General features: G+C 39.4%; 3 protein-coding genes across 5 annotated transcripts in view; 2 read left to right on the plus strand and 1 right to left on the minus strand.

The window, feature by feature from the left end:
* The window catches only part of tmem163a (transmembrane protein 163a), a 79810-nt gene extending 69117 nt beyond the window's left edge, over positions 1 to 10693 (plus strand). For 2 of the 3 annotated variants that reach the window (XM_039817533.1, XM_039817534.1), the window contains exons 6-8: positions 3848 to 3959; positions 6154 to 6295; positions 6510 to 6633. In XM_039817533.1, the coding sequence (XP_039673467.1) occupies positions 3848 to 3959; positions 6154 to 6295; positions 6510 to 6570 (315 nt within the window). In that variant the 3' untranslated portion in view covers positions 6571 to 6633. The other variant, XM_039817532.1, reaches the window with a different exon arrangement.
* Positions 10694 to 12929: 2236 nt separating this feature from the next.
* LOC120569317 (alpha-1,6-mannosylglycoprotein 6-beta-N-acetylglucosaminyltransferase A-like) lies at positions 12930 to 26851 on the minus strand. The gene is made up of 15 exons (XM_039817175.1): positions 26709 to 26851; positions 26153 to 26218; positions 25670 to 25885; positions 24597 to 24812; positions 22193 to 22245; positions 21542 to 21718; positions 19506 to 19675; positions 19140 to 19268; positions 17757 to 17890; positions 17381 to 17514; positions 16757 to 16900; positions 15172 to 15318; positions 14829 to 14942; positions 14406 to 14713; positions 12930 to 13191 (listed from the first exon to the last, which is right to left on the minus strand). Exons 2-15 carry the CDS (start codon positions 26211 to 26213, stop codon positions 12990 to 12992), a joined length of 2205 nt encoding a protein of 734 aa, XP_039673109.1. The 5' UTR covers positions 26214 to 26218; positions 26709 to 26851; the 3' UTR covers positions 12930 to 12989.
* Positions 26715 to 27339, plus strand: part of LOC120570049 (polycystic kidney disease protein 1-like 2) — a 56054-nt gene continuing 55429 nt past the window's right edge. Inside the window, exon 1 of the mRNA XM_039818278.1 lies at positions 26715 to 26841. Coding sequence (XP_039674212.1) covers positions 26736 to 26841 — 106 coding nt within the window. The 5' untranslated portion in view covers positions 26715 to 26735. The remainder of the gene's footprint in view (positions 26842 to 27339) is intronic.

The following is a 27339-nucleotide window of genomic DNA, read 5'->3' on the forward strand; positions in this document are numbered from 1 at the left end:
TGACGATAAACCTAAATAATACGATAAACGATAACCTAGCTAGCAATGGATGCACCAACCGTTGTACACACAGTCTCTCTCTTTTTTTTCCTCTTGTCACTGGCAATCATGTGGATATAATGAGATTTAAAAGGAAAGATAAATATGAAGAGTTCTGATGTGAGAATGTATAAATATCTGTACCAGACAAACCATTTTTAAGCCCATGTTTGATGTTGTAAAAAAGTGACTCATTGATGCTCGCTTTGACCACAAATAAAATGCAGAGACTGAAGCTGGCAGAGAAGCAGGTTGAGGGCTGCAGCTATTCTGCAGACTGCGTTTGATGCTCCAGTTCCTTTATGTTAATAGAAACTGGGGGTGTTAGGTCTCAGGGGAGCTTCCTGACACCAGCAAGAGCCTATTACCACTGTCTGTCTCTTTGACATTCTCTCCCTTTACCTCACTGTCTTTGTACTGCATCTTCCATTTCAATCTGGGCCCCAGACATCTGGGTCTTAACCAACATCTGATTGATTATCCGTTTGTTTGAGAACAATCTGTCGTTTTATGCAAAATACTCTCACAGGCTACTTGGCTTGGCAAGATTTCGTGGATGCAGGAGTGTAAAGGATCCATCTCATTCTCTGTCTCATTTATCCAGGCCCTATCTACTTTCGCATTCATTATTTTTTTTCTCTCTGTCCCCTCCCTCCATACCACATCTCTTTCATTGTGTCCCTCGCCCCCAACTTTACATCCAGACTCTTTCTCTAACCTCTGTGGTTCTCCCCTAGTCTGTCTCCCTCCATTACTATGTCTGTCTTCACTGCTTTATGGGTTTCAGACTTGTCATTCATAGCCTCACTTTCTTTGGGCTTTTATTTTGGTCAAAACAGGCTGTTTCAAGGAAGTCTTCATCAAACAGAAGTCAGTGGTGATTTATCAAACTATCTGTGATCTGTTAATGTGCTCTGTTTGTACAGCTGCAGGACAGCGTGCATGACAAAGAGCCAGATAGTTGATGGAAAAAACTAAAACGGAAATGAAATATTCAGTAGGGAAAGGGGAATCTGCAGGCTGAATATGATGTTTCTCGGTTGATAGTGCTATTGACTAAACTTCTCTGTTTTTTTCTTCTGAGAGATTTTACTGTTCACCTTTTTAAATATAACAGCCAAAAGATAACCGCAGCAAGCCAGTGGTAATACTGTAAACGTTGCTACCCTGAAGTATTGGGCTGTAAAATCACATTGAGCGCACAGAGGGTGGAGAAAATCAGGAATCCTGATTCGCATCACGTCCCGGCTCGCTGCTCTCATGGCAGGCTGTCTGTGTCTAGTGCCTGATTAAACACAGAGAGCTGAGATTGTCTCTCTCTGACTCTGTGCTAGATGCAGAGAGGACAACACACACTGAAGCAACAAAAACATACATGTAGTGACACACACTCGTTTTTACAGTTTGTTCTCTGATCTTGATCACTGTGAGACTTTCCCATTAAAAACTGCCTAACAATTGATATTAAGGAATTGCCTAAAGAACTAAAGGGGTCCTTTTTTTTGTATACCCCCTTTCATCCTATTGAACAAACAAACCGTACAAATGATGCATGGATAGAGCGTACATAAAGCAGAGATCCAAAATCACTAACTACATTGTAGTCAGCAACACTGACACTAAACACTTGTTTAGCACAAGCTCTTCCTTATTCTGCCTTCATCTAATTCAAGTAAATGGGAGTAAGAAGGATGCAAGTGATTAGGTTATTTGCTGACCGGCAATCAATACTGTGTGTGTGTGTGTGTGTGTGTGTGAGATATAGTTCAGTGTATTTTCCATTAACACTTTTATTTCAGTGTTAAATGTATCTTTATAATGCCCTCAAAATTCCATGGCATGTACTTTCTGTTAACAATCCCACAATGCAATGCGTTATATCTTATGTGAAAGCTACCATTGTGCAATTTTGTCTGTAATGTCATGACAGCTGTAGAGTTGATGTCATGATGACGCCAAATGATAAATGTCCTCAATTTGTATTTGCTGCGCACTATAGAGTAAACCATTGAATACATATTATGTAGGGACATTTAAACTTCTCATAGTAGGAAAGGCTGTTGTTTCTATTAACATTACACACAGTAAGCCGTGACAGTGAGTCAGCAACATTAACAAACCAGGACCCTAAAACTGAAGCAGCTAAATGGAATTCAGCCATCGTTAGCATTGACGTTATTATTTATCTGCTTTTCCTACTTTGACATGTCCATATGTCTTTTGTGAAAAAGGCCTATTCCACTCTTAAAGACCCTGTGCACCTACACTCAATCACTTGCTGGCTGGATCTATGCTGGAATTACACGAGGTCACCATTCTTCACGAACCATTAAGAATGAGAAGGTGTAACAAAAATGTGATGTTAGTCAAGCACACTGTTTACAAAGAGTCTAATCTGGCAAATTAAGTGAAAGCACCTGTGTGGGTGGACATTGAGTGTGTAGTGCCTTGAATAAATACATCCTATTATAATATATGGAATATAGTCTCGCTTTGCCAGACCTTCCTCCACAGCGCTGTGGAGGAGTGTCTGGCTAGTCCACACAGCATTCCGGGATGGGAGAAAAACGTGCTCTGGTTTATTGGCATTTCTTTAAACCAATCACAATCGTCATGGACGACGCTAAGCACCGGGCAAAACCACAGTGCCGCTGCAAAATAGCCTCGGAAGGAACTTGTTTTGGTGAAACATATGTATGTTCACAAGTAGTTTTAGTCGTGCAACAGAAAGTCAGATTGGACACATAGTCTAGCTAGCTGTCTGGATTTACCCTGCAGAGATCTGAGGAGCAGTTAACCATAGTCCTCACAAATCTACCGGAGTTTAGAATTCCATGTATACAGCGCATTCGGAATCTGCATCTCAATCTGGATTTTTCTGTAGTTTACGTCCAGTTTACAGCCTCTTGCCGGTTTACGGCTTATGGTCAGCTCTGTGCGTTGCAATGGTTGTTGTACACATACTAGGTAGAGATGCATGCCCAAAAGAAAAGAAGGATTAGCACTGCTATACTTTTAAACATTATGAAAGACTTGGATATCAACAAACATCGCTACGGCGACCTTTTCAAGAAGGGGGTTGAACGAATGAAAGAGGGATGCTGTGTTCGAAAGGTCCAACAAGTCCGCCATCTATTTTGCATGGCTGCATGTAAACTGGAATATTATTGTAATATTCACTTTCATTAGCCATGTAAACAGCACAGTCAGAATATTGTCTTTTTCGGAATAAGGACAAAACCGGAATATTATGTGCATGTAAACTTATTCAATGTTAATAGTAACACATGTACTTTTATGAGTATCTGGTATAAATAGCCCTAACAAAAGTCTGGTGAACAAAGGTGAAGTCTGACACAAACAATATATTTGGATTCTTCTCTCATGTGTCCTTTATTGTCTTAGTTTCTCGCTTTCTTATTTTTCTCTCCTCCTCGTCTCGTCTCTCTGGTCCCTGTTGGTCCAATTAAATCTGATAGAGAGACACTCTGGGGTCAAGTGCTGGTTTTTGCTTAGTCCGTTTGAGACTTAAAAACACCACATCTTCAAATCACTGAAATGCGCCATATAAATGACCTTCGGTTGATGCACCAAGTCAAGCGTGGGGGTGTGTGTGTGTGTGTGTGTGTGTACACACACACACACACACACACACACACGAAAGCTTTGTGGGTCATTCTGACTGATAATGTTCATGTGCTTTTTAGTGTTTGTTTTACAGATACTGTGTGCATATTTCTGGGTTCGTTTGCACGCTTTATCTTTAAGCACACATGGTTTACCACGACCTATCTTCTCTTCCCTGTAGGATGACTTCCTCTACAGTGTGTCTGTAGTGAGCGGGATCACATGTGCTGTGCTGGCTGTGGCCAAGTTCATGCTGGGAAGAGTGCTGACTAGCCGGGCACTTATCACTGACGGTAGGGCACACGCCCACACACGCCCACACACGTCCACACACACAGCACACCAGTCTCGGAGGTCTTAACAAAGCTTACGGATGCCTACAGAATGGCACGAGGATATACTATGCCCAGGAAAATTATCTTTTTCCCCATCACTTATTAGTAATTTCTTCAGACTTTCAGTGTTGATGATCAATGTCTGTGTCTCTCCTGCTAATGACGGGCAACCAGAGCCGTTAGAAAACTGACTTTTGTGAAATAGACGTGTTAGTTTTTAGGGGGATAAATATGGCCTTAAAATGATTTCTGCATGCTCTGAAAAGCGAGAGTTACAGTTGAATAAAATAGTATGTATGTAGTGAAAACAAAGTAAACCCTGGCCCTTGTCAGATATATATTATTTGTATTGGTTTATTATTACTCTTGCATTTACATGTCGAAGGCATTTCAGAGCAAATTTTCTTGTTGTATATGCTGTTGCGTAGTTTACTGTATAATAATACATCACATTTGATATGCTCATTATAGGCCTTCAGAGGCTTAATCTGCAAAGTAACTAGAAGCTACTGTCAAATAAATGGATGGAGGTAAAACTAGCATAACATTGAAAGACTCTTGCCAAATCCTGGCTTAAGTGTAAAAGACCAGGGTTAATGTTAGGGTACTCAAACCAAAGCGTGCAAAAGGTATCAGAATCTCAATAAAACCAGAGCCACAAAACTGAGTATGTGTTTCTATGTTTGTATGTGAGAGAAAGTTGATCTCAAAGCTGGATTGGAAGAACTGAAAGGGTTATGACCCACTGGCTGCTCATAGGCACATGCAGCATCACATGCGGCATGTGAACAAAAGCACAGTACACACACACACACACACACACACACACACACACACACACACACACACACACACACACACACACACACACACACACACACACACACACACACACACACACAAACCAACACTGCTATCCCCAGGTCTCAGAACGCACAGGGCATCAATCCAATAAACCTGAGGTTGCTGTTTTCAGAGACTGGATTTATTTCCCACAAGACCATACACTAACTGCAGGCGAGACAATAACCCACTGTGCTGGCTTTCACACAAGGAGAAATGCAATTATAAAAAAAAACATCAGTAGCTATACAAGGTAACTCAAATACAGTAGATGTAGTCAACAATGATGTTGGCAGTTATATCCATTCATATTTGAGGGTTTCAAAAAAGACTCATGTGTTTTCTCCTCTGCCACCTCTGAGGTCTTTTTTTAAAGGTATCCCACATCCCAGGAAGTACGCTTATTTGCTTTTTAGACAAAAGCTGAGAGGATACCATTCTAATGTCTGTATGGTAAACATGAACCAATACAGCCAGCAGCCAGTAAGCTTAGCTTAGCACAAAGACTGGAAACAGGGGGAAACAGCTTGCCTGGCTCTTTCCACAGGTCAAAAATTTCATCCATCAGTTCCTCTAAAGCTGGATGCCTGGCAACCGTTATGGTGACGAATGAACTCCAGGAACTCACTGCGCTTGGCCAAGAAATGGCGCAATATATTTTTTCCTAGGATGGTAAAGGCATGACCCGCCCTACTCTGCCTCTGATTGGCTTACCCTGATAGTCTTACCATAACCTGAATTAATCTCACTCCTTATGCCTAAACCTAACCAACCAATGAAGGCAACGAGAATTAGCCAATCCCAGGAAAAGAAAATTGCAGTCTGGACCATAACCCCTCCGTAAAAAACATATCTTAACACTTCAGCTTTTATACAGTTTAAACAGTTGGGATGTAACTTTAATGTAATTTTAATTAGTCGGCTTTGAAGGTTCTTGTAGGCAGCCAGGCTTTGCTGTTTTCCCCTGCCCAGTTTTTTATGCTATGAGCTAAGCTAACTGGCTGCTGGCTGTAACTTCATATTTACTGTACAGACACAAGAGTGGCGTTAATATTCTCATCTGAATCTCAGCACGAAAGCGAATAGGTCAGTCAAACAAAATGTCATACAAGCCTTCAACACCAAAATAGCTTACCCTCAGATAAACCCACTACTTTTTATGTTCAAACCTGTGTACCACTTTTGATAATAACCGCGTAAATCCTTTGATGGGTCATTATCAGGTTTAGTAATGAGTATTTAAGTTTGGGTAACTGGAACTACTCCAGTACTCATACACATAAAAAGACTTGTTGTTTGTGCTTTTTAGGGTTCAACTCTCTGGTTGGTTCAATTATGGGATTTTCCATTTTGATCAGCGCCGAAGTCTTCAAGCACCATACTGACGTCTGGTTTCTGGATGGCACCATGGGAGTTGTTATTGGACTCATCATTTTGGCATATGGCATCAAGTAAGAACATTTCTTTGACCTATTGAATTGTATATGTCATCATTTCTATAAGGTCGATCCATATTCTATAAATGCCAGATTCACATGTCAACAGCTCTGTACTGGCTACACTGGCTGCTGAGTGCCAAAACAGGCCGAGACACCTTGCAGAAGTCATTTCTGCAATCTGCACATTCACATACTTTCCAATGAGACCTTGTTTCTGTGTCCGCAGACTCCTGAAGGACATGGTGCCCCGTGTGAGACAGACGAGGAACTACGAACGCTTTGAGTGAGAGTGTGTGTTGGCCAGACGAGCAGGTTCAAACACACACACACACACACACACACACACACACACACACACACACACACACACACACACACCCACACACCTGGCTGCCTCCGCCCTCTTCTCTCTGTCCTTCCTACACACGTTAATACACATGCAGCACATACAGACTCTACACGTTCCCATACACACAAATATATATATACACATGCTGTATAAACTGTACATAGTACATTCATACATTCAGACAGAAAAAAATGCACATGCATACACAAATGCAGCAACTGAGAGACTTTGAGGAAAAAGGACGTGATTGAAGACCACATCTTGGAGAGAAAACATTGAAATTCTTCTGTTCTGCCCTTCTTTACTTTTTGTCCATTAAAACCACCATTTCAAAAATGACAAAAAATGCCCAAGAGCTGAGACTCCTGTCTACCAGCAGGAGCTTTGGATTTATTCGACCTGGGGATCCAGCAGTCGCTGTTTAGATAACAACATTCACCAGTTATAACACAAGAGACAACAGTGTATTGGTTTGTCCTTGTGGGTTCAGCTATTGGCATGGTGGACATAATGGGGATCAAAATCAAAAATTACCAAATGGTGGTAGATTTTACTGTAATGAGGCCTACACAAAACACACAGTACATTTCCCCATAATTTATTTAGCAGGAATTTCTTTGTCTCCCTACTGTATCTTAAATACAAACTCCAAGTTGAGCTGAGGGCTGCTCACTATAATTTAAGGTTGTTGTTTTGTTTTTCTATTTATTGTTAAGGGCAGGTGTTCCTTTCCTAAATCCATTCCTGTCAAAACCTCACCAGCCTCCCCTCTTTAAAGCAGCCACTATACCTCCTAATGCGTTGCTGAGAGATGGAGAGGACGTGGAAAGCTGGGAAAAGAGGACTTAGACAGAGAGCGTATGAGCAGTTCTGAGTCAGCAAACACTGCTATGTCCAAAAGGTGAAAAGCATCATAGAGCATGGTGAGGTCAGTCTTTATCTGGACACTCTACCGCTAAAAGGTAAAATCTGTAAAAGAGCACAGGAGACACTGAGGACAAACATTTGCCATATGATGGCTATAAACCTAAAGTGCACACGTCATTTATATACATTGCATAGCCTACTGTACTGTAAGTAATGTATCCAAGCACAAATTGGCGAACTTCGGCGCTGGTGTATGTTGCTGACAGTTTAGCACAGTGCCCGTTTTGACACAATGGGTAATTAAAAACTAAGACATGATTTGACCGGTGTATCTGACTTTGCATAGGTTTCATTGCCATATTTTGTACATATCTTTTGGTTGATCTCCTAAACCCAAATACCTGACTGAGTTAATTACCGAACTCCATTCAGCATCTTTTGTTTTTTTACTCGAGACTTACTTTGACAAAGTTTTACCGGGCAATAGCTAGCATCTGAAGAATAGCGAAATACGTTTTTAAGGGTAAGATGTAAACGCATCTTAATGTTTATCTTGTGTTTTTGTTGTAACATCTTGTCACGCTTATAATTAATAGATGTAAAAGCACTAAACTCTGCAGGAACGTCTCTGGCATTTGCTGTAATCCTATTTATCATTTTCTCTATGTAATGTTGAACTCAATCTAGCTGGGATATTTATTACTTTCATTGACATTAATTTATCCATGTTTTCTTTTTTTCTTGTTTTGACTGCAAAGTTCATGCGGAAAGTTGGATAAGACAAAGTCTCAAACCTAAGATGATACAAAGCACAATCACAAAGATGAAGTAGCCTGTGTGAATATAATTTTCATGGCATATCATTTGCAGAGACAGTGCTTTCTCCTTATGTCACATACCTGCTTATACCTCATTTGTTCTGCATGGTACCATTGTTATCATCCATTGTTATGTACAACGAACAGAATGTAAATGCAAACCACACAGTCTGTAAATATGTTTATTACACTGTCCGGGTGCATCAGTAACAAAACGTCACAAATATAGTCGTAGTACTTTATGGCCGATATTAAAGGCTTTTTGGAGTAGACATATAGTTTAAGTACAGGAGGATCAATGTTACATATAGTTGCACATGTTTACTCTATAGTGCTTATACTGTAAATGTGGTTTTACATATTACTGTAGATTATTGGTGAAATTAAATAAGTCTGTCTGTACATTTTTGCATTAAGTGAAAATCTCAGACTGGATGTAGGTGGGATCTCACAGCGCTGTCCGAGGCTTTTTTATCATTTATTAGTAGCTGTCAAAAGAAGAACTGATTGCCAATTAAATCATTATTGTACATGTTAAAATGGGATAGCTACAACTTACCTGCCGGCACCAATCAGTATTATTTTTTTACTGAACATTAGTGGGTGTCATAAACTCCGCTCCAAAATCACCCAGAACATTTTTTAGAGAAAATGAGATAAAAATACTTTTGTCAGGAAGCATCAGAAACCCCACAACCCCAAACGAGCAATTAGATTAAGGAAAGGAGTTCAATTTATGGATTGATTTTGTACAACTGTATGGAGATCAATCAAATAAAAAAATGCATTGATATAAATAATTCATAGATGTTGTGTAATGCGCAAACACACACGGACATTAAATGAGCTTGCTACTCATGACCAAAAATACATATTCACTATTTAAAGTGAGGTAAACTGTGTACACTGTATAGACATTGTGGCCTGGTTTCTCCCTGTAAATGTGGATCCAGAGTGCTTGTGTGCCCCCTCATGGTAGGAGGCCACATGACAAGAGCTGTGATTAGTATTCAGCGCACTGGATCCGAGGGAGGGAGTCTAAATTTATCCCAGACTGAACACAGCTACAAAGCCTTGGGCAGTGATTCTGAAGGCACCTACATGCACTCTGCACTGTAATTATCAACTGTCTGTTGACATACTGGACAAGGTGCAACTTTCTTGGTATATTATCTTTAGTTTAGTTTCTTTGTGTGAAGAATTGTGAAGGTTGAGCTCTAAACTGAAGGTGTGAATCGGCTCACACCACTTCAACTCACCAACAGCACAGTGATTTGTAATGTTCCCCCTCTGATGCATAGAAGACAATCGTTACAATGACTTTTACTAGCAAAGCACAGTGTTTACATGCAAATACCCACCACATGAGGCACAGAACAAAGTCATAACTCTTTGAAACGGTATGCTTTACTTGCTCTATTGCTCATATTGTTAACTATATTGTGTTCAGATGACTTTTTTGATCTTGGCAACGAAATCCTTTCTACCTCTCTTCTTTGCACTTTGTTTAATTTCCGTGTCATTTTCTCTTGTGCACATTCACGCTACATAGAATTTAGGCAGGGTGATGCGATTGTGGCCCTGGACCCCTTACACTTCTTAGCAATGGGTGATCATTGAAGCTGTTGCACTTACTGTAAAATCAAGGGTCAGTGCAGCAGCTGAATACCAAAAGAAATATGTTGAATATAACTGTAACTCCATGATCACCAGAGTTGCGGTTGCATTTTATTAATCTATAATGCCATTTGTTTTTACGGCCCAATGAAATGTTTGAACCCACACACGCACTAAAAGACTGCTAGAGGTTTGTTAGGATATGACCTCTGAACATGTATTTGCACAAACACAGAACCTCTAATCATTTGACAGGTGATATGATGTATTTGAATCCATTTCATTGTTCTATTGAAATAGCTCAGAAATGTGTCCAATTCTGCAGCTTGATGAACTGTGCCAAATCATCGAAAATGTGTGTATCATTCAATTAAGCTTGTATGTATGAATAGATATATTATTACCGCCCCAGAAGATGCATCAACCCATTCATTTGACCTAGTTTTACAAAATTATGATAGCAATACTAACCACATCTGTTCCTATAAGCTTCGCATGGGCGTGTAAAAACCCTTCCAGCTTCAGCGGTTACAAGTGCAATGCAGCCACACACATACAAAAAATAACATACATGGAACGCTGTAACTGAATTTCCAATACATCTGACTGTAACAGAATTATTTGTCTGTTTGTACAGTAATGACATCCGTGGTATTACAGATTATGTAAACACCATTTATTTATGTAAAATAACTGAGGTATATCTTTGTCAAAGAGCAAAGTTTTATTGATTAATAAAGTTTTATCCTGCTTAATGTTGAGACATGTTTGATTTATTTTCAACCACACAACTGTCATGGAAGGCTTTGGGTACATACAATGGGGGTACAAGATCAGTGTGCCATGTAGCAGTCACTAGATGGGAGTGGGTACTATGTGAACAGGCACCAAATGCCCATGAGCACCAATCCCATCCGTACTGGCGTATAAATTACTGGTCTATATAGATATAGATCTCTGGAGGATAAATCCAGACGGCTAGCTAGACTATCTGCCCAATCTGAGTTTTCTGTTGCACAAAAACAACCTTTGAACGTACACGTGTTCCACCAAAACAAGTTCCTTCCCGAGGCATAGCACCGCCCAATAAAATTGTGATTGGTTTAAAGAAATACCAATAAACCAGAGCACATTTTTCTCCCATCCCGGAATGCTGTGTGGACTAGCCAGACCCTCCTTCGCAGCGCTGTGGAGGGGGGTCTGGCAAAGCGAGACTAATAAGTTTTAACATTTGTTCAATCATTTAATTTCTGTTAACCTAAACAATCAGCTGCTGTGTCTATAAGACGAAGTAAAGTTAAAAAAGTTGGAGGATGAAGAAATACAAAAATATATAACCAAAACGTGCTCAGCGGGTTTAAAAGTCTTCAAGCAGTAAGTATCATTACTTTTAATCATGTAGATAACTTTCAATTTCTGACTACTACTGTAAATAAAGTGCTCTTTGTGCACTAATGGTGCCCATCTCCTTAAAGGAATAGTTTGACATTTTAAGAAATACGCTTATTGTCTTTTTTTGCTAAGAGCTAGAGAACATTCTCACTCCTAACTTGTCATACGGCAGCTTGATCAGGACTACTGTACTTTGCGTCACTTTTTTCTGGGTATTTTTTGGCGTCATTTTTCAACATGCAGGGTAGTAAATAAAAAAATAAAACAACTTTGTTAGGTTTAGGCGACAAAAATGCATGGTTAGGTTTAGGAACTAACTATGTTAGTTACGTAAGTTATGTTTGTGGCGTTATTTACCACTTGTCACATGCAAAAGTTGACTTTTGGTCATTACGTTGACTTTCGGTCCGTTGCATTGACTTTTGATTTCACACTACCGGCCAGTTAGCCTAGCTTAGCAAAAAGACTGGTTCTTCCAAAGGTAACAAAATCCAGAAACTCTAAAGCTCAAAAATCTAAATGTTAAAACAACACCTTGTGGTTTTATGGGAGTTTATGCGCTATAATATTTCTTGGTAACTTCATGGAGTCTCCGCTGGTTGCATGGCAACTTTATGTTGATGACGACAACTGCAGGAAGTTACTACGATCGACCAAGAAATAGTCAGGCACATAAATCCCTATAAAAACACAAGATGTCGTTCTTATGGTTCGGTTTGGATTGAACATGATATACCATTTTAATTAGTGAGCTTCATATTGACCATACTAATGCAATGTATCAATACTCTCATTTAACTCTCGTCAAGCAAATAAACAATTCCTTTAACCTCTACGGTATTCTGTTGGTGGAAAGCAACAAAAAACTAAAGACCAAATTTGAAGTAGAGTGAGACCTCTCCCGGCAGCTCTCACGCTCCACTCTGTCGCACGGGCATATGCATGCACAGAACAGCCAATAGGAATGCTCTTTCTCTAAGGTGACCTGTGATTGGTCAAAGTTTACCGTCATTGGCTAGATTTTCTAAAGCCTAAAAACGGAGCCAAAAGGAGGTGCAGAAGTCTAGTGTTTTCTCGGACCACTTGAATTACAATATGCTGGAGGATTATTATGGATTTTTTTGCCCAACAATGCCAAAAATTATTGCCAACCACAGCTTTAAGAGCACATCAAAGAGATGACTTGGGAACTGGGAATCCATTCCCTTTATTTGTGGAGTGCTTTTCAGGTTCATAGGAGACAGAAACACCCTGGACCGTTATCATGATCAGATAGGTTGTGGCTTTTGTGTCTGGATTAGGGCTACTAATGCACACACATTTTAGGTGGCAGGTGAAGTGCCTAGTGGTAGTGAATGACTGCCTAAAGGCTATGCAGACTAAAAAATATTGTGTCACCAGCTGCATTTGTGAATAAAGTTACTGTATATCTTCAGTCAAATACTCAATCTGAAACTCTATATAGTCCTACTGGCCCTTTTGTATGAAACGGTGGTTTTGCCCTATCCAGGTGACATGTGTGACCTTTTGCTTTTGTGCCTTTGTCAGGATTCCAAAGTCTATGGAGCTATTCATTTGTGAGTTGTGAGTCAGGACCTTCAGATAAAACCCACATAAATCATTTTTATTGACATTCATGTACATATTGTTTTCTATCCAGCAGTTAGATACATGCCTGGCATAAGGCTATCTGGTCCTTAATGTAGTCCCTACAGGGGCAGATGCGAATCAAGGACTGGTCTGATCTCACACAGCTGAAGAGCAGGGGGTCGGACTGGAGCACACAGTGTTTACTACTGCTGTTGTAGGCTGGAAACACCAAGTGACTGTCAGAAAACTCAGATGTTTGACAATCTACACCATATCTGGAGAAAGAAGAAAAATAATCAGCAGACATGTATCAAATCATAAAGAATGTAATTCAATTAGTTATGGAACATTTCAACTTTACAGATGGAAGTGGATGTGAATGCAGTCCATGCTACCAGGACTCTTGCTTAGAATCAAGCCTATAAAGGTGTGTTTCATCTTCAGCAAGCTCCACCATTCAAATTATTATGTTTACAACTCAGGTATGGGTGTTTCGGGAATTGGGGTAAATGCTGGGGTAAGATCTGTCAATCCCAGCTATCAGGACTTGTACAAAGCTTTAGAGGAGAAAGGCTCGGATCAGGGAAAAAAAGCACCGGGCTCGTTTCTTTTTACCAACTACATAAAAAGAGATTTTGTTCAATGTGTCAATGTGCTCTGCCCCCTGTTTTTTAACTCTGACACCAGCTGAAATTGCCAATATTGGCCTCCAAAAAAAAAAAGAATAAGGCTTCCCGCGTCAGCTGTGACAGCTTAGATACATTTCACAATAACCTTGAATATTTGTGTTCCTACCAAAAAAAGACTCCAAATGATTGAAGAGAAATTTAATTAAAAATATAAAAATAACTGCAAAAAGTGAATATCTGACTAATTTGAAGTTATTGGCTAGAATGTTTCTGTAAAACTGTTTACTGTGCACACCATTGTTATATTAAATTTTGCTTGTGGGATTTTTGTCTTGTATGGTGAAAAAATAAACTATAATATTTATTACAAGTTAATGTTTATACTAAAGTGAATTTTCCAAAAGGGTTAGTAAACTGGGTGGATTAAGGTTTATACTTTCAGTTTTGTTGACCCCCTTCTAATTGTTTTGACTGCATAGTGCATCGAGTAGGTCTGTGATAATTTGCTGTTTAGTTTTAGTGCACAAAAAGCTGACCTGAGTATAGAGCAGATATACTGATAACATTATCATAAGAAAATAAACAAAAAAATGCAGACAAAAAAAACAGACCACTCTCTCCGAAGACACATGTCTATGCAGACATGGTTACTGTAGCATTACCTTCATAAAAAAAAAAAGAATTGACAAAAATAGTTCTACTCAGAACTATATGCATGATATTGCTTAAGTGCATTTCTTTTTATAGGTGTGAGTGTTTTCTCACTGAATACAGCATATTTCAAATCATGTTTTATACACAGAAAAAGATGAAAGTAAATTAGGATTCATGTGTATGCAAAGTACCATGTGAGTACTTACTTGGCATGATTGTCGGCGCTGTTAAGATGTGGAAAGAATGTAGGTTCACAGATCAGCCCCATCTTCTGGCATGCCTGTTTACAGGAAGTCTTTGCCTCTGCCTTCACAACCTGGAGTGCACTCAGTGGGGGCCAGCTCCATGTACTATTGCAGAAGTCCTGAGGTAAAGATGAGAAGAAAATGATAATATAATAATTGCAAAATCCCATCCCATAAACCAACATTCCTCCAACCTGTTTTTCTATCAGGATGTTGACCCTCTGGAGCATCCCTTCACAGGAAAACTCATAGGGAAGGTAGGGCTCAATCTGAAATGTGTATGCAAAACTACAATTAGAGATATTAGACAAACTGCAGTTCTGTATTCATCAAGTTGAGCATATTTCCACTGGGCAGTGGGTTAGACACCATATGTAGACTCACAGTCTGATTGAGGATAGCAGTGAGAGCTCTCTCCACATCTGTGGAGTTGTGCATATCTACCATCCATACGTAGGGCTCTCCTATGGCCTCGGCATAAGGATGCTGGGATGTCACCTGCAACACCAACAGTGAAATTGAACCATACGGTGTACCTGCTATTAATTTATATCTTCAAAAAAACAGGCATCATTTTTAATTTGTAAAGACAGTAGCTTGATTTCCATGTTGGGTCAACAGACATTATTTTATTTCTTGATTATTTGATTGAAGTAAAAAGAGATTTTTCTAGGCTCTACACATGTACAAATGTTTTGTTTATCAGATCATGGTGAGGGCCTCTCACCTCTCTGATGTTGGGCTTATCCTTGAAGAACTCGGTGTTCAGGCTACTTTGCGGAGGGTGTAACCTGGGGTTCAGAAAAGCACAGCCATTGGCTAAGGCCTCCAATGGGGCGGGGCCTTCATATGGGAAAGACAATCCGACAAAAACCTTCAACAGACGACAGATAAAAGAACAGTTTAGAATTTCCATGAAGGTCAGGATGTATATGGTAACCACACGCACTGCTTTACTGTCACCACACGGTGGCAGCCAACTCCAGGACAATAATCAATTCAGTTCCTACTCTAACAGCATGCACAGGGAGGGTTTTCATTACAAACTCATGCTGTGTGGACCCACACTAAGAACAACTTTGTGAGTTTGACTTATTTTCAATTCAAGTCCAGATCTTCAGATTTCAAGTATCAGTATTTGCAAATGTTAACATGACATGCTGAATAACAGGAAAAATTATGCATCCATAATGTTCTTGTATATGTAAAATGTGGACACAAAAATTGAAGTGTGATGCTGCTTACATAGTGTTTAAAGCATATACAGAATATGTGCTATTGTTGAGCAGTCCCCCAGGCCCATTATAATAGCTTTAAAAAGACTATTTTTCCTAATTTGATGGGAATTGCTTATAAGCATGAATTTTCAGAGTCCTCTTACTTCTATATGGAGTCTCAGAGACTTCAGTTGATGGTTAGATGCAACAAGTATTTTCATACTGTACAATTATATTTGTGATTTATGTTCACAAGCCTTCCACACACACAGAGAAAGAGAGAGAGAGAGAGAGAGAGAGAGAGTATCAAGCATTAAAATTCAAACTACAGGAGCCATTGAGACTTCCATTCACAGTACTTTTTAGACAGCACTACCCTTGTCAAGTAAGCCTATTTGTTTGGATCCCCAGTATTTGTCATCATATTCTGCTCAAGTGCACACACAGACAGCTTGTGTGACTATGCAATTATTTGTGAGAAGGATTTACATTTTGCTTAAGAAATCATCTGTTTTTGTTTTTGTGATAAGTCTCACTCTCTCTGTGCTGTTTGCTTGTTACATTTCTAAGGCTGGACTAACGTCTTACATTTTTGTTTCAGAACTGGAATTGTCACTAAGTTTTGCAGTACTATGAAAAAGGACACAATAAGCTAGGCTGATAGTTTGCCGTTTTCCCAACGGGAGGGGGGGGAGGGGGTCCGAGGGCCAAGGTTTAAGAGTCCACCGTTCAATACTGATATGATCCTGTGGCATAAAAAGCATTGACATTGATTTTTCTTCAAACTGTGTTGTCAATGAGCTACATTATCAATTGTCACTGGTCTAGTTTTTCAGTAGCGCTTAAAAAGCACATAATGAAGCTGATATCACTTTTTTTGTCACCTTTATCAAATGAGAAATAGGAAACCACTTTAATACTACATATTATGGCTATTGGGGTTAAATAAGTCGGTTAAATAATCAGACGAATAAAACAAAAACAATATCTCAATGAAAAAAAAGAAAAGACTATTATTATTTTAACAATTAGAGCAGCGGGCTTTAAATTGAGGAAGAAGCCAAAGTCATCAAAACTCAAGCGAGACACAGTCACCTTGCTCTGTCTCAACAGGGCCTGAACCTCGGTGCCTCTGATAATGCCGTGGTTTTTCACATAGTCTGGAATCCCAGCACTTTGATCGACAGTCCCATGGATCTCCAAGTACTTGTGGATAACATCCAGATATGCCTCTTTACCCTGCAGTTTAATAGCAGAGGAAGCAAAGGGTGACTTGCTGGTAAAATCAATGGATGCAGCACAAATTACACCTGTCCCTTAACAAGTATGTATTTTATGGGGGATGTCTAACTTAAAAACGGGGAACCAACAGCCTACTAAACAGCCACAGACTACGTCCACAAAATACTAAACTCGCAAAAGGTAAAATGAGGCGACAAAAGTAATTTCAAGGCTTATAATGGCAATCAAAAAACTCAGTTCCCAAAAATGCAAAAGAGCCCCCATCATTCCCTCTTGATTTCAAAACCTGTCTGCCAGGTTTAATACTTGGCAACTTTCCAACTTTCTGATGTGAACATGATCCATTTCCCTAACTACAACTGTATACTTCCTTAATACTTTCTCAAATTAATATTGGTGCCTGAAGTAATAAATACATTCTGCATACTTCCAAGAAAAAAGTTTTTCCGGGCTATTACAATGTTTGTCAATTGTTACCTCCCAAAACGTGGCTCTCTTGCCATACACAAGTGCCTGGTTTTGTCTTGTGGTAGACTTTAAGCGCTCAGTTTCTTCAGAGCTTCGCTGGTGCTGCACCACAAAGCCCAGAAAGGTGTTGTCTGGTGTATGAGCTGCTCACAGTAAGAGATTACACATTCATTCAGAGAGGTACAAAAAATAAGTAGCCATTTGTGTTCCTCAAACAAGATCAAGCAACATGTTAAAGTGTAACTACCGCTTGTTTCGCCGCTGCTGACTGCAGCGATCTGGCTTAATACTGGACCAATGTCAAAGATTGTTGTTCCCATCAGTTGAAAAAAACGGTAGTTACCCTTTAATAACATGATTGGCTGAAGAAGTAGCAGAAACATACGGAACATGGTGTAGAACTGCATTGGAATCAGGTTCAGGCTGCCATATGGACTCTGAAGGTTGTGCTCTTTGGCCCAATCTACATGATTGAAGTCTGGCTCAGTGCCGAAAGTATCCAACACACGAATCCTACACCTTATTGACAGACACAGGTACACAATTACACTCACAAAAACATTTACTGTATATACACAACATACACATATTTCTGATGGAAGAATGCACGGCCAAAAGTATGTAGACACTGGATGCCCGAAAAGTCACTTGATTGAAAGTTGAGTACTAGCATTGGCATATCCAAAATAAATATGACCAATAAGAAATATCCTCATCTATGTACTTTCGTATGTCATAATTCGATGTAAGGAGGATATGTTTTGTCATTTTGACATGTAAGGTGGAGACATCTGAACTTTCCCATTTTCCACAATGTTTTAATAGTTTAATAGTATTCTCCATCCATCCTTCCTTACATCATCTGTCCTTTCTGTTTTTGCTTTGTTAAACTTGACAAAAACCTGCTCGATGACCTTTTCCTCCCCTTTTTTTGCCAGATATCTCATTGCCCTCTTTGACATCTATTATCTCACGACTATCTCCAACCCTCTCCATTTTAAGGTCTCAGACTCTAGCTTATTGTTATTCCTCTTGGTACAATCATATCATTTCTTATAGGAGCAGACATTTTCTTACAAAACGACAGCTTTGCACAAAGAGCCATCTAATTATTAAATCAGAATCTTTTCCTGAAAATCGTACCCAAAATACTATTCTTTCGATCCGCTTCTCTGCTGGCCTTTTCTCTTGACTTCTTCTCCACTGAATGAGATCTTCATTTCACTCTACTCTACTCTCTATTTGCACTATTTTCTGTCTTTTTAACCTCATATTGTTCTCTGGAACATCTTTACTTGTCTGTGGCAAAGGCACATGTGATCTTGCCCTTGAATTATTTTGAAAAGTACACAAAAAGGCCAAAACATTATTTATGTATTGCTTCTTATTTGACATATCTCACCATTCTGTCCTATCACGTACATGCGCTGTTTGCAACATATTGTACACCAGTAATGGATGTAGGAAAATTACATGTCTCAACACGTAAGCTCATAATGGATGGCCAAATAAAGGCTTAATAATTATGCAAATTACTGATTCATTCTGGTCTAAAAACTGGTTGTCAGATAGTGTTGTCGGCTTAATCAAATGGGGCCTTCTACAATTGCTGAAACATCAGTGCATGTAATTTAATTCTTTAAAGTATACTTTTGATTCAGCATTTCCATGCATACATTGAATACAGTGAATGTGTGCATATACTCTCACTCTCATATAACTCAAAAGGACATTAAAATAATATCAGGAACAGAAACCTGATACTCGCCTGTATTTGATCCACGATGCCTGTAGTATTGCCTGAATCTGTCTAAGGCCGATAATATCTGTATAGATCAGGTTTGCTTCCACTTTTGTATGATGAGTTGGGCAGCCACCTGTCTTAATCTCTAGAAAACTAGAGAGAGAGGGAGCGAGAGAGAGAGAGAGAGAGAGAGAGAGGGAGCGAGAGAGAGAGAGAGAGAGAGAGAGAGAGAGAGAGAGAGAGAGAAACACAATGGATGTACATAGAGAGCTATTATAACAAGGAAAAATGGTTGAATGAGTGGAAATGTATATGTAAGTATACAATGACACCAGGAACCCTGAAAGAAAGCAGCCTGCAACAAAATGATCTTTTTGTGTGCATACTCACTGCTTGAGGTCGGGTATGGAGGCAGTAAGGTGAAGTTGGTGACCCAGGATGTGAAGTGTGGAGATGAGGTCACTCCACTGGACTAGTTCCCCAAGAGGGCCCCCACTGAAGGCAGCCTCTGCTATTCTAGCACCCGATTCATCGGTCACTACTCCGGGATGTACCAGAATCTGGGGAGTCCAAGGACAAGATGCAACGACAAATGTTCTCTCTCCTTTGTTTCATACAATTTTTTTATTGAATACAATTCTTGAAGTGCTCATACAGTTCAAATGCTGTTTTTAATCAAGTAAGACCACAGAAAAGGCTGAGAGCACATCATCAGATTTTTTTTACCCAACTGTAAAACTTAGATCCAGACAACATCAGGTACCCTATAATGGAAGGGCTGTCTTGTTGAGTTAAACAAAGCATTATGATTTATTTATTTCACATCTATAAAGTTGTTTTCCTGGTTGAAGTATGACTCAAATATGATTTCTATTTAAGCAGAAAGGGAGGCAGCCAGCACAAAAAGCATCCTCTAATAAGAAAAAATGTGTATCATATTGAAATTCACATTGAAATAGCAGAAACGGAAAAAGACTGTTTGAGTAGGTGTACACACATTCTTCCTATGTTAAAAGTAGGGTTGGGCATCGAGAACCGATTCCTACTTGGAATCGTTTCAAAACTTACGATTCCAGTAGAATTGTTTCTTTATTGGAATCGTTTGCGTTTGAGGATTTGGTTTCAAATGTGATCATGGGTTCCAAATTTAACATGCGCAAGTTTTGGTTTCCGTAGCAGCCAGGCGCTTGTTGTGTGGCAGCCATGGAGCACAGTAAGCGGTGCTCTAGTGTGGCTTTATTTTACATTGAAAAAGTCCCGTCAAACTGCAACCCACCTTTGAATCAAAATAAAACTTTCCTCTTATTTGTGAAATAAGCATGTGACCCGTTTCAACTCCACTACTCAAAGAATCGGAATCGATAAGAACTGGAATCGAAAAGTAGAATCGGAATTGGAATCAGAATTGTTAATATCCCAACGATGCCCAACCCTAGTTAAAAGTGAATTTCATAGTAGGCTATTGCGTTATAAGTCATTAGAGTGGCCATTGTTTAAAAACTTTCTGCATATTTAGAGTGGGAATTCTGCCCACCCATCATCATTAGCCGCTCTCCGACCGGAGGGATTTTTGCAGTTCCTAGAACATAACATTTCTAATAATAATAATAATAATAAATTTAATTTATATAGCGCTTTTCAAAGACTCAAAGTCGCTTTCTAGAACCCTTTTTGTCTCGTGTTCCAACTGGACCAATTTGGGGATTATTAAGTTCCTTTGGCTGCAGTTCCTGTAACTCTTTCAGCTCCTACTTCAGGGCAGGTTCTTTTCCCTTTTTTCCCTTTTCCACATAGGAACCCTAGTGACCTAGCAACGTCTGAAACACAAACAGTACATATTCTTCATTGTCTGTTGCAATTCGCCTACGTATGCTAACTCATAAGACAAACATCACGCATTCAACCAGCTAACTGTTAATGCTAGTTAAACTTACCCATTGTTTTGTTTGCCTGTTGCGCTCTGCTCTTCTGTCTTCTTCCATCATATTAATTAGGATCATATTACGCTCGAGCCTTCATCTTCTACGTTTCTCTGCTAAGTACTCCAGCCTAGTCTTTAAACGCTGCCGTTCGAACTCCGTTTATTCTTTATTGTGGCGGTAAAGTCAAGTGACGACGCTATAAAGACCGTTTCCGTGCTTGCGTCACTCCCTTAACTCTCCTACCAGTTCCTATGGCCACTTGGCCAGTGCGAATGCAAAAGTCAAAACCGGTTTTGGGGGAGAGTAGTCAGTAGAACTGTTTAGAAGTTGACTGTTCCAATAACTACGTTCCTGTAACTACTTGGTCGGAAAGAGGCTATTATGAACTCCGTATGTCCCATGGGAGAACAGAAGGCATAGCAACAGTAACTAAGAGGGAGCAGGGTTAGTGAACTGTCAATAAGTATTACAATTAAAAAAATGGAGAGGTACTGTATACATTACCTGTTTAGCTTTCCTCTCTGTGAGGTTGTATTTGGCTGACAGAGAGCGTCCAGCCTTGACCCAAATGTCTTCCATACTACGAATTCTTTGGTGAATCCAACGGAACTGGACTCTCTTTTCCAGAGATGGATACAGACCTGTTAGACTTTCCCGTACCACTGCATGGTCAGACACCGCCTGGAAAAAATGAGGAAAACACAAGGCTTATTCTTTATTATTTACCACTTTGTAGATTTGGGTTGGACATCCGAATCCCTTTCCAACACGATGGCTTCTTACCATTTTAGCACTGACAAATTAAATATTTGCTCTTGCCAACTGAGCTGAACAGCCACTTTCTACTCCCTATCATGATCAGCATTCAGTTTGACAATTAGCTTTTTGGACCATGAATGAGTACTGGCTTTGGTGACTTTGTAGCCATCAGGTTATGTTGGCAACTAATGTAGAAAATTAGCTAAAAAAGCTAAAAGGAACAGTGAAAAACATGTAAGGACTAGAATTCATATGTGCTGTTTCAGGGTGTATTCTGACAGAAACAGAAATAAACACTACTCTGATAAAGCGGGTTGGCAAAGGTTATATACACACCTTTTACTTACTCACACATACACAAAAGTATCATGCAGTCTTGCATTATTTGGAATTTACCTCTGAGTTTTCCAGTAGGTCTACTCGGCCCGGAAGCACAGGACACCCGGGGCCTGTTGCACAAAAGTAGAATAAAGAAATCCAGGATAACTGAAAAAGCGCAGCTTGACTTAGTGTGATCCGCTCATCGCGGCTTAATCGGTTGCACGTTTGCCGAGCCAGGATGAGTAGGTGAAGCTATGTCAAGCCAGGTTTAGATAGCTTTCTTAAATAGACCACGGTATCGATCACAGATTTACTGATGCAGAAATGGAGAATACACGTGCGGCATATGTTTCAACCGCTGAGCAGAAGCTTCTAATGGAAAGTTACGAGGAGGTGAAGCATATAATATGCAGAAAGGGAAATACGGATGTTGTTATCAAACGGAGAGAAAAAGCCCGACAGACAATAGCGGACCGACTGAATGCCTAAGGATTTAAAAAGATTTACTTACTAGTCCCTCCACGTTTTAATTGCTTTTAATATGCTTATTTTAATTGTTGATTGCTGTATCTGTTTTTATGTGCTAAATGTGCTGGTTTTACTGTAAAGTGTCTTTTAGCCTACCATGTAAAGCACTATATAAATAAAATGTGTTATTATTTAGCCTACTTTGCCTTAAAAGTGAGCAGAGGGAACTAAGTTCCTCAGGAAATTTACCCTAAGGACTAGGCTTAATTTCAAACCCTTATTCATAATGCGAGAATATGTTTTACAACCATATGCACCAATCTCTATAAGCTATGTCTAATTCTAAATATCTTTCTACAATTAATGTTCATACAGAACAAACATGACTGGACAGAAACTATAAAAAGAAGGAAGTGACTTCAATACACACTGTAAGCATATCTGTAAAACAATATAGCCTATTATTATTCATGTTTTTTTTTTCTCACTCCCAAGCTCGAAAATGACAAGTGACAGCACCAAAATGAAAAGATTAAGAAGCTTTGTGGCGTTCCAACACATTCCCACTCCCATCTCGTAAAATACGGATGTTTGGTCAGGTGCCATTGTCGTCGCTAAAAGTCTCCTCCGCTGCACGGTGTGGGAGGATCCCCCTGCCTCCCCCTGCCTCCCCCCGCCTCTCCATGTTACACGGGGCAAATTCATGGAGGAAAAGCCCATTTCCTACGCATTGTCCCACTTTATCTCTGGTGCCAGTGCAACCATTTCTTACCATCCAAACAACTGCAATAGTCCCAGAGTCTAGACGTCTAGCTATATGAAAAGATAAACAATGCAACGTTTTTAATAAATGTAAATAAAGCAGCTAATATCAACATGGACAAAATCATGAATGTACTAATTTGCTTTTTTGATGATGACCTGGCCAAAATAGTAAAGTTTAGTTTTCACAATGATTCATTGTAGGATTATGATATTATTGCAATATGTAAATCCACATTGACTCTTAATTTAACATATGGTTGGAAGAAGTAAAAATTGATCCAAAACTTTTTAGTTTTTAAAAATGATGACTTTTATTATTGTGTAATGTCAGAAGGACTTTAACTGTTTTGCCAGTCAAATTAACTTTAATGAGTGCATATTGAAATATTACACTGTTGGTTGGCAAAAAATGCATCTCAAAATGCATCAGATTGATGCTTTAAAATTTAAAAAATCTTTTTTTTCTTTCTTTTCTTTCTTCCATGCCCCCGGACCCCACCAGAGGGGTAATATCCTTCTCACCTTTTTCACCCCTGACCTGTTTTCATGCCTGTTAAAGGGTTAATTTGGATTCATCAAAGCCCATTGCTGCATGTAAATACAAATTTAGGAACCCCATTGCACAATGTAACCTGTTTCTCTGGGTCTTTAAAGTAGTGAACATTGAGGGTAAGACGGCTGCACCGCAAATGATTCATTCTTACTCACAATCTTTGAAACTCTACCTGCAGAGCAAGCACAGCCTGGGTGTGTACTATAAAGTATTATGAATGAAAGTGTATGGAGTGTGACTTAGCCTGCCAAGTCCTGTCTTTGTAGCCAGTTCCTCTGCATGAAGCAACATTGTTGTCCATACACTATTAAAAACACACCAGTGAGCCACATCATGTTCACATGTTCGATGTTCCGTCATCATGGTGAACATGGGCACTGTAGTTTAGTTTTACTCAATCCCACATATGTTGTCTTGCTGTCATAAACTCACCAGAACACCAAATTTGTATAACTCCATGGCTTAAAATAGCCCCACAGCTACTTTACTCAATTTTGGCTGTTTTAAAAAACTACTTAACCTCTTTTGAAAAATCTAATTATACATTTTTGACCCATTTGTAAAAATATAGGCCTACGTCTTCAGTATGGGTACAGCAATCACAATGAGAGACAGTTTCTCCATGTTAAAACAGGCCACTGTGGGAGTACAGTTAGCATTCTGATTTTAATTTGATCACGAGGGTCATTTTACCAGATTTGACTTGTTGGACATTCTTCTCCTCCTTCTCTGCCTGCAGCTGTAGGTGTTTCTCCATGTGAGCCACTTGTTGCTGCAGGTGGAGTTTATCAGAACGCAGCTCCTTCAGCATCTCATCCCTCAGCTGTCCTTTCTCTTTTTCTACCTCCATTTTAATCTGGAGTGACTGTAGTTCTTCCTTGCAGTCCTTCAAGGGAGGTAGGGGAGAGGCTGCCAGAGAGAGTTTGTAGTGTTAATTTGAGTAGTGCTAAGTATCCCTCTGCTTTGAACATGCTTTCAAGAGATTTGCATGTGAAAAGAGCTGTTGAAGCAATCAGCCATAGTAAACAATTTATACTCATGAAAAATCATATTTACTGAGACATAAGTGTGTGTTTTGCGTGGCAGAAAAAAAACATGAAAAGACCAAAATGGACAAAGATTTATCCTGCCAACAAGTACTGTCTTTGTAGCTTATCCCTCTGCATAAAGCTCAATTGTTTTCCAAAAACTATTAAAAACACACCAGCGAGTGACACAGTGTTCTGTGACATGTTCCTTCATCATGATGAACATGGGCACTGTAGTTTATTTTGATCCCACATACTGTATGCCATCTTGCTGTCATAAACTCACCAGAGCACCAACCGCATATACATCCACAGCTGAAAATAGTCCCTAACAACAGCACATTTACTCAATTTGGGGTAACATTTGCTAAAAAAAATTACAGTGCCCAGCTGTTTTGATAAACTACTTAGCCTCTTTTAAAAAAATCAAATTATATATTTTTGACACATTTGTTAAGATATACTGTATGTCTTGAGTAGGGAGGGGCAAGGCAATGAAGGACATTATATCTTATTATTTTTAGTCAATCACGTGCTTCTAGCCAATGTTTTCGTTCAATAAGCCTACATATTTCATATCAACACATCTGAATTCATCACTCATGTGCTGATATAACTGTAATTGCTTTAGACTATATCTACTGTATCGTCATGGTAGAGTTTCTCCATGTTAAAACAGGCCACTGTGGGAGTACAGTTAGCATTCTGCTTTTAATTTGATCACGAGGGTCATTTTACCAGATTTGACTTGTTGGACATTCTTCTCCTCCTTCTCTGCCTGCAGCTGTAGGTGTTTCTCCATGTGAGCCACTTGTTGCTGCAGGTGGAGTTTATCAGAACGCAGCTCCTTTAGCATCTCATCCCTCAGCTGTCCTTTCTCTTTTTCTACCTCCATTTTAATCTGGAGTGACTGTAGTTCTTCCTTGTAGTCCTTCAAGGGAGGTAGGGGAGAGGCTGCCAGAGAGAGTTTGTAGTGTTAATTTGTTAATTTAGTGCTAAGTATCCCTCTGCTTTGAACATGCTTTCAAGAGATTTGCATGTGAAAAGAGCTGTCAGCCATATTATACAATGTATACTCATGAAATATTCTGTTAGCAAATATTACCAGGGAATTCCTATTTTAATTAGATGTAGTGCCACTTCACTGAAAGTGATATATTAACTGAGAGCTGTGACATAATAAACTCTAACTATAAAATCTTGTCTTTAGAGTTTGCTCACAATCGTCAGAGGATCCCACCATGTTCAGGATTTCATCCACAAACTTGACAATACTCTCCATTATTTCTGGGAATATAAAGGGGAAGTGAAAAAAGGAGAGACAGACAGAGATGAGCAAGAAAGTCGGGGATAATTAAGAGAGAGAGGAAATCTCTAAAAACAATTCCTAAGGATGCAAGAGTTTGTTTCAGGAGGGTAGAAGAAATTCACCACTTTTTACCCACTATTACCTCAATCTCACCCTCAATTTTACATCCCCAAGATAGCCCTTCCAATAAATACCTCCCATTTGAATGGTCTTTCTTAGCCACTGCTACTGTGACTGAATGATTGAACAGATGTTCCTAATTTCTACAATGTGCAGTTAAAAAAATAGCAGCCTAATCATTCTCTATTCACCATTCTCCATCATTATACCACATTTGCTTCACTGTTCAATGGCTATGTGAAGAAGAGAGAGTGTGTTGCACGTTGAGCTTATTTTCCTACACCCAGAGATAAAGTTTTATCCCCCTCCCTTTGACCAACTCATTATCACTGTGCTCTCTCTTATCACCTTCAGGCCTGGTTGTTTTTATCCTCAATGTGCCATGCTGCCTCAGTCTGTTGTGACCGGTCACTCCGATGCCCTCCTGTTCTGCATTGCTCTAAAACCAGTTTAGACAGACAAGACACACTTAAAAAAGCTGGTAAGATAAGGCATTTTTTTCTGTTGTGATTGTAAGCAGATGTGTGTATAAGGCAAACAGTTGTGACCTTAATTTAACTGATGTTTATATTAGGGGAATGAGTGAATGAAGGAAGATACAGACCAGGAAGTAATATGTCAAACTTAGACACCAGATGAAACCAATACCCAGTAGCACAAAAATGGTTCTCCACAGTGTGTCTCTCGGTTTTCTCATGATTCCTGATGCAATAGAGATGGATCTTGGGTTCATGAGCCTTGTTTGAAACAAAACTAGGTTATTTCACATTCTATGCAGCATTTCATTAAAGGTCCCATGACATGGTGCTCTTTGGATGCTTTTATATAGACCTTAGTTACACCTATCGCCATTTGTAGCCACTGCGGGACCATAGGCAGGCTGGGGGAATGCATATTAATGTTAAAAAACCTCATAAAGTGAAATTTCCATGCCTTAAAGGTGCAATATGTAATACTGACAGCTATTGTTTAAAATGGT

This window comes from Perca fluviatilis, chromosome 12 (assembly GCF_010015445.1).
Source record: "Perca fluviatilis chromosome 12, GENO_Pfluv_1.0, whole genome shotgun sequence".
Taxonomy (NCBI): domain Eukaryota; kingdom Metazoa; phylum Chordata; class Actinopteri; order Perciformes; family Percidae; genus Perca; species Perca fluviatilis.

What these genes read in the sequence shown, in the direction of transcription:
- LOC120569317 (XM_039817175.1), bottom strand. Translation starts at nt 26,213, where the DNA reads ATGGAGAGTATTGTCAAGTTTGTGGATGAAATCCTGAACATGGTGGGA. An exon ending in CAGAGAGGAAAGCTAAACAG is followed by an intron (nt 19,676 to 21,541) that starts GTAATGTATACA and finishes TGGACTCCCCAG; the next exon opens with ATTCTGGTACATCCCGGAGT. An exon ending in AGCGCCGACAATCATGCCAA is followed by an intron (nt 13,192 to 14,405) that starts GTAAGTACTCAC and finishes TTCTTTCTCCAG; the next exon opens with ATATGGTGTAGATTGTCAAA.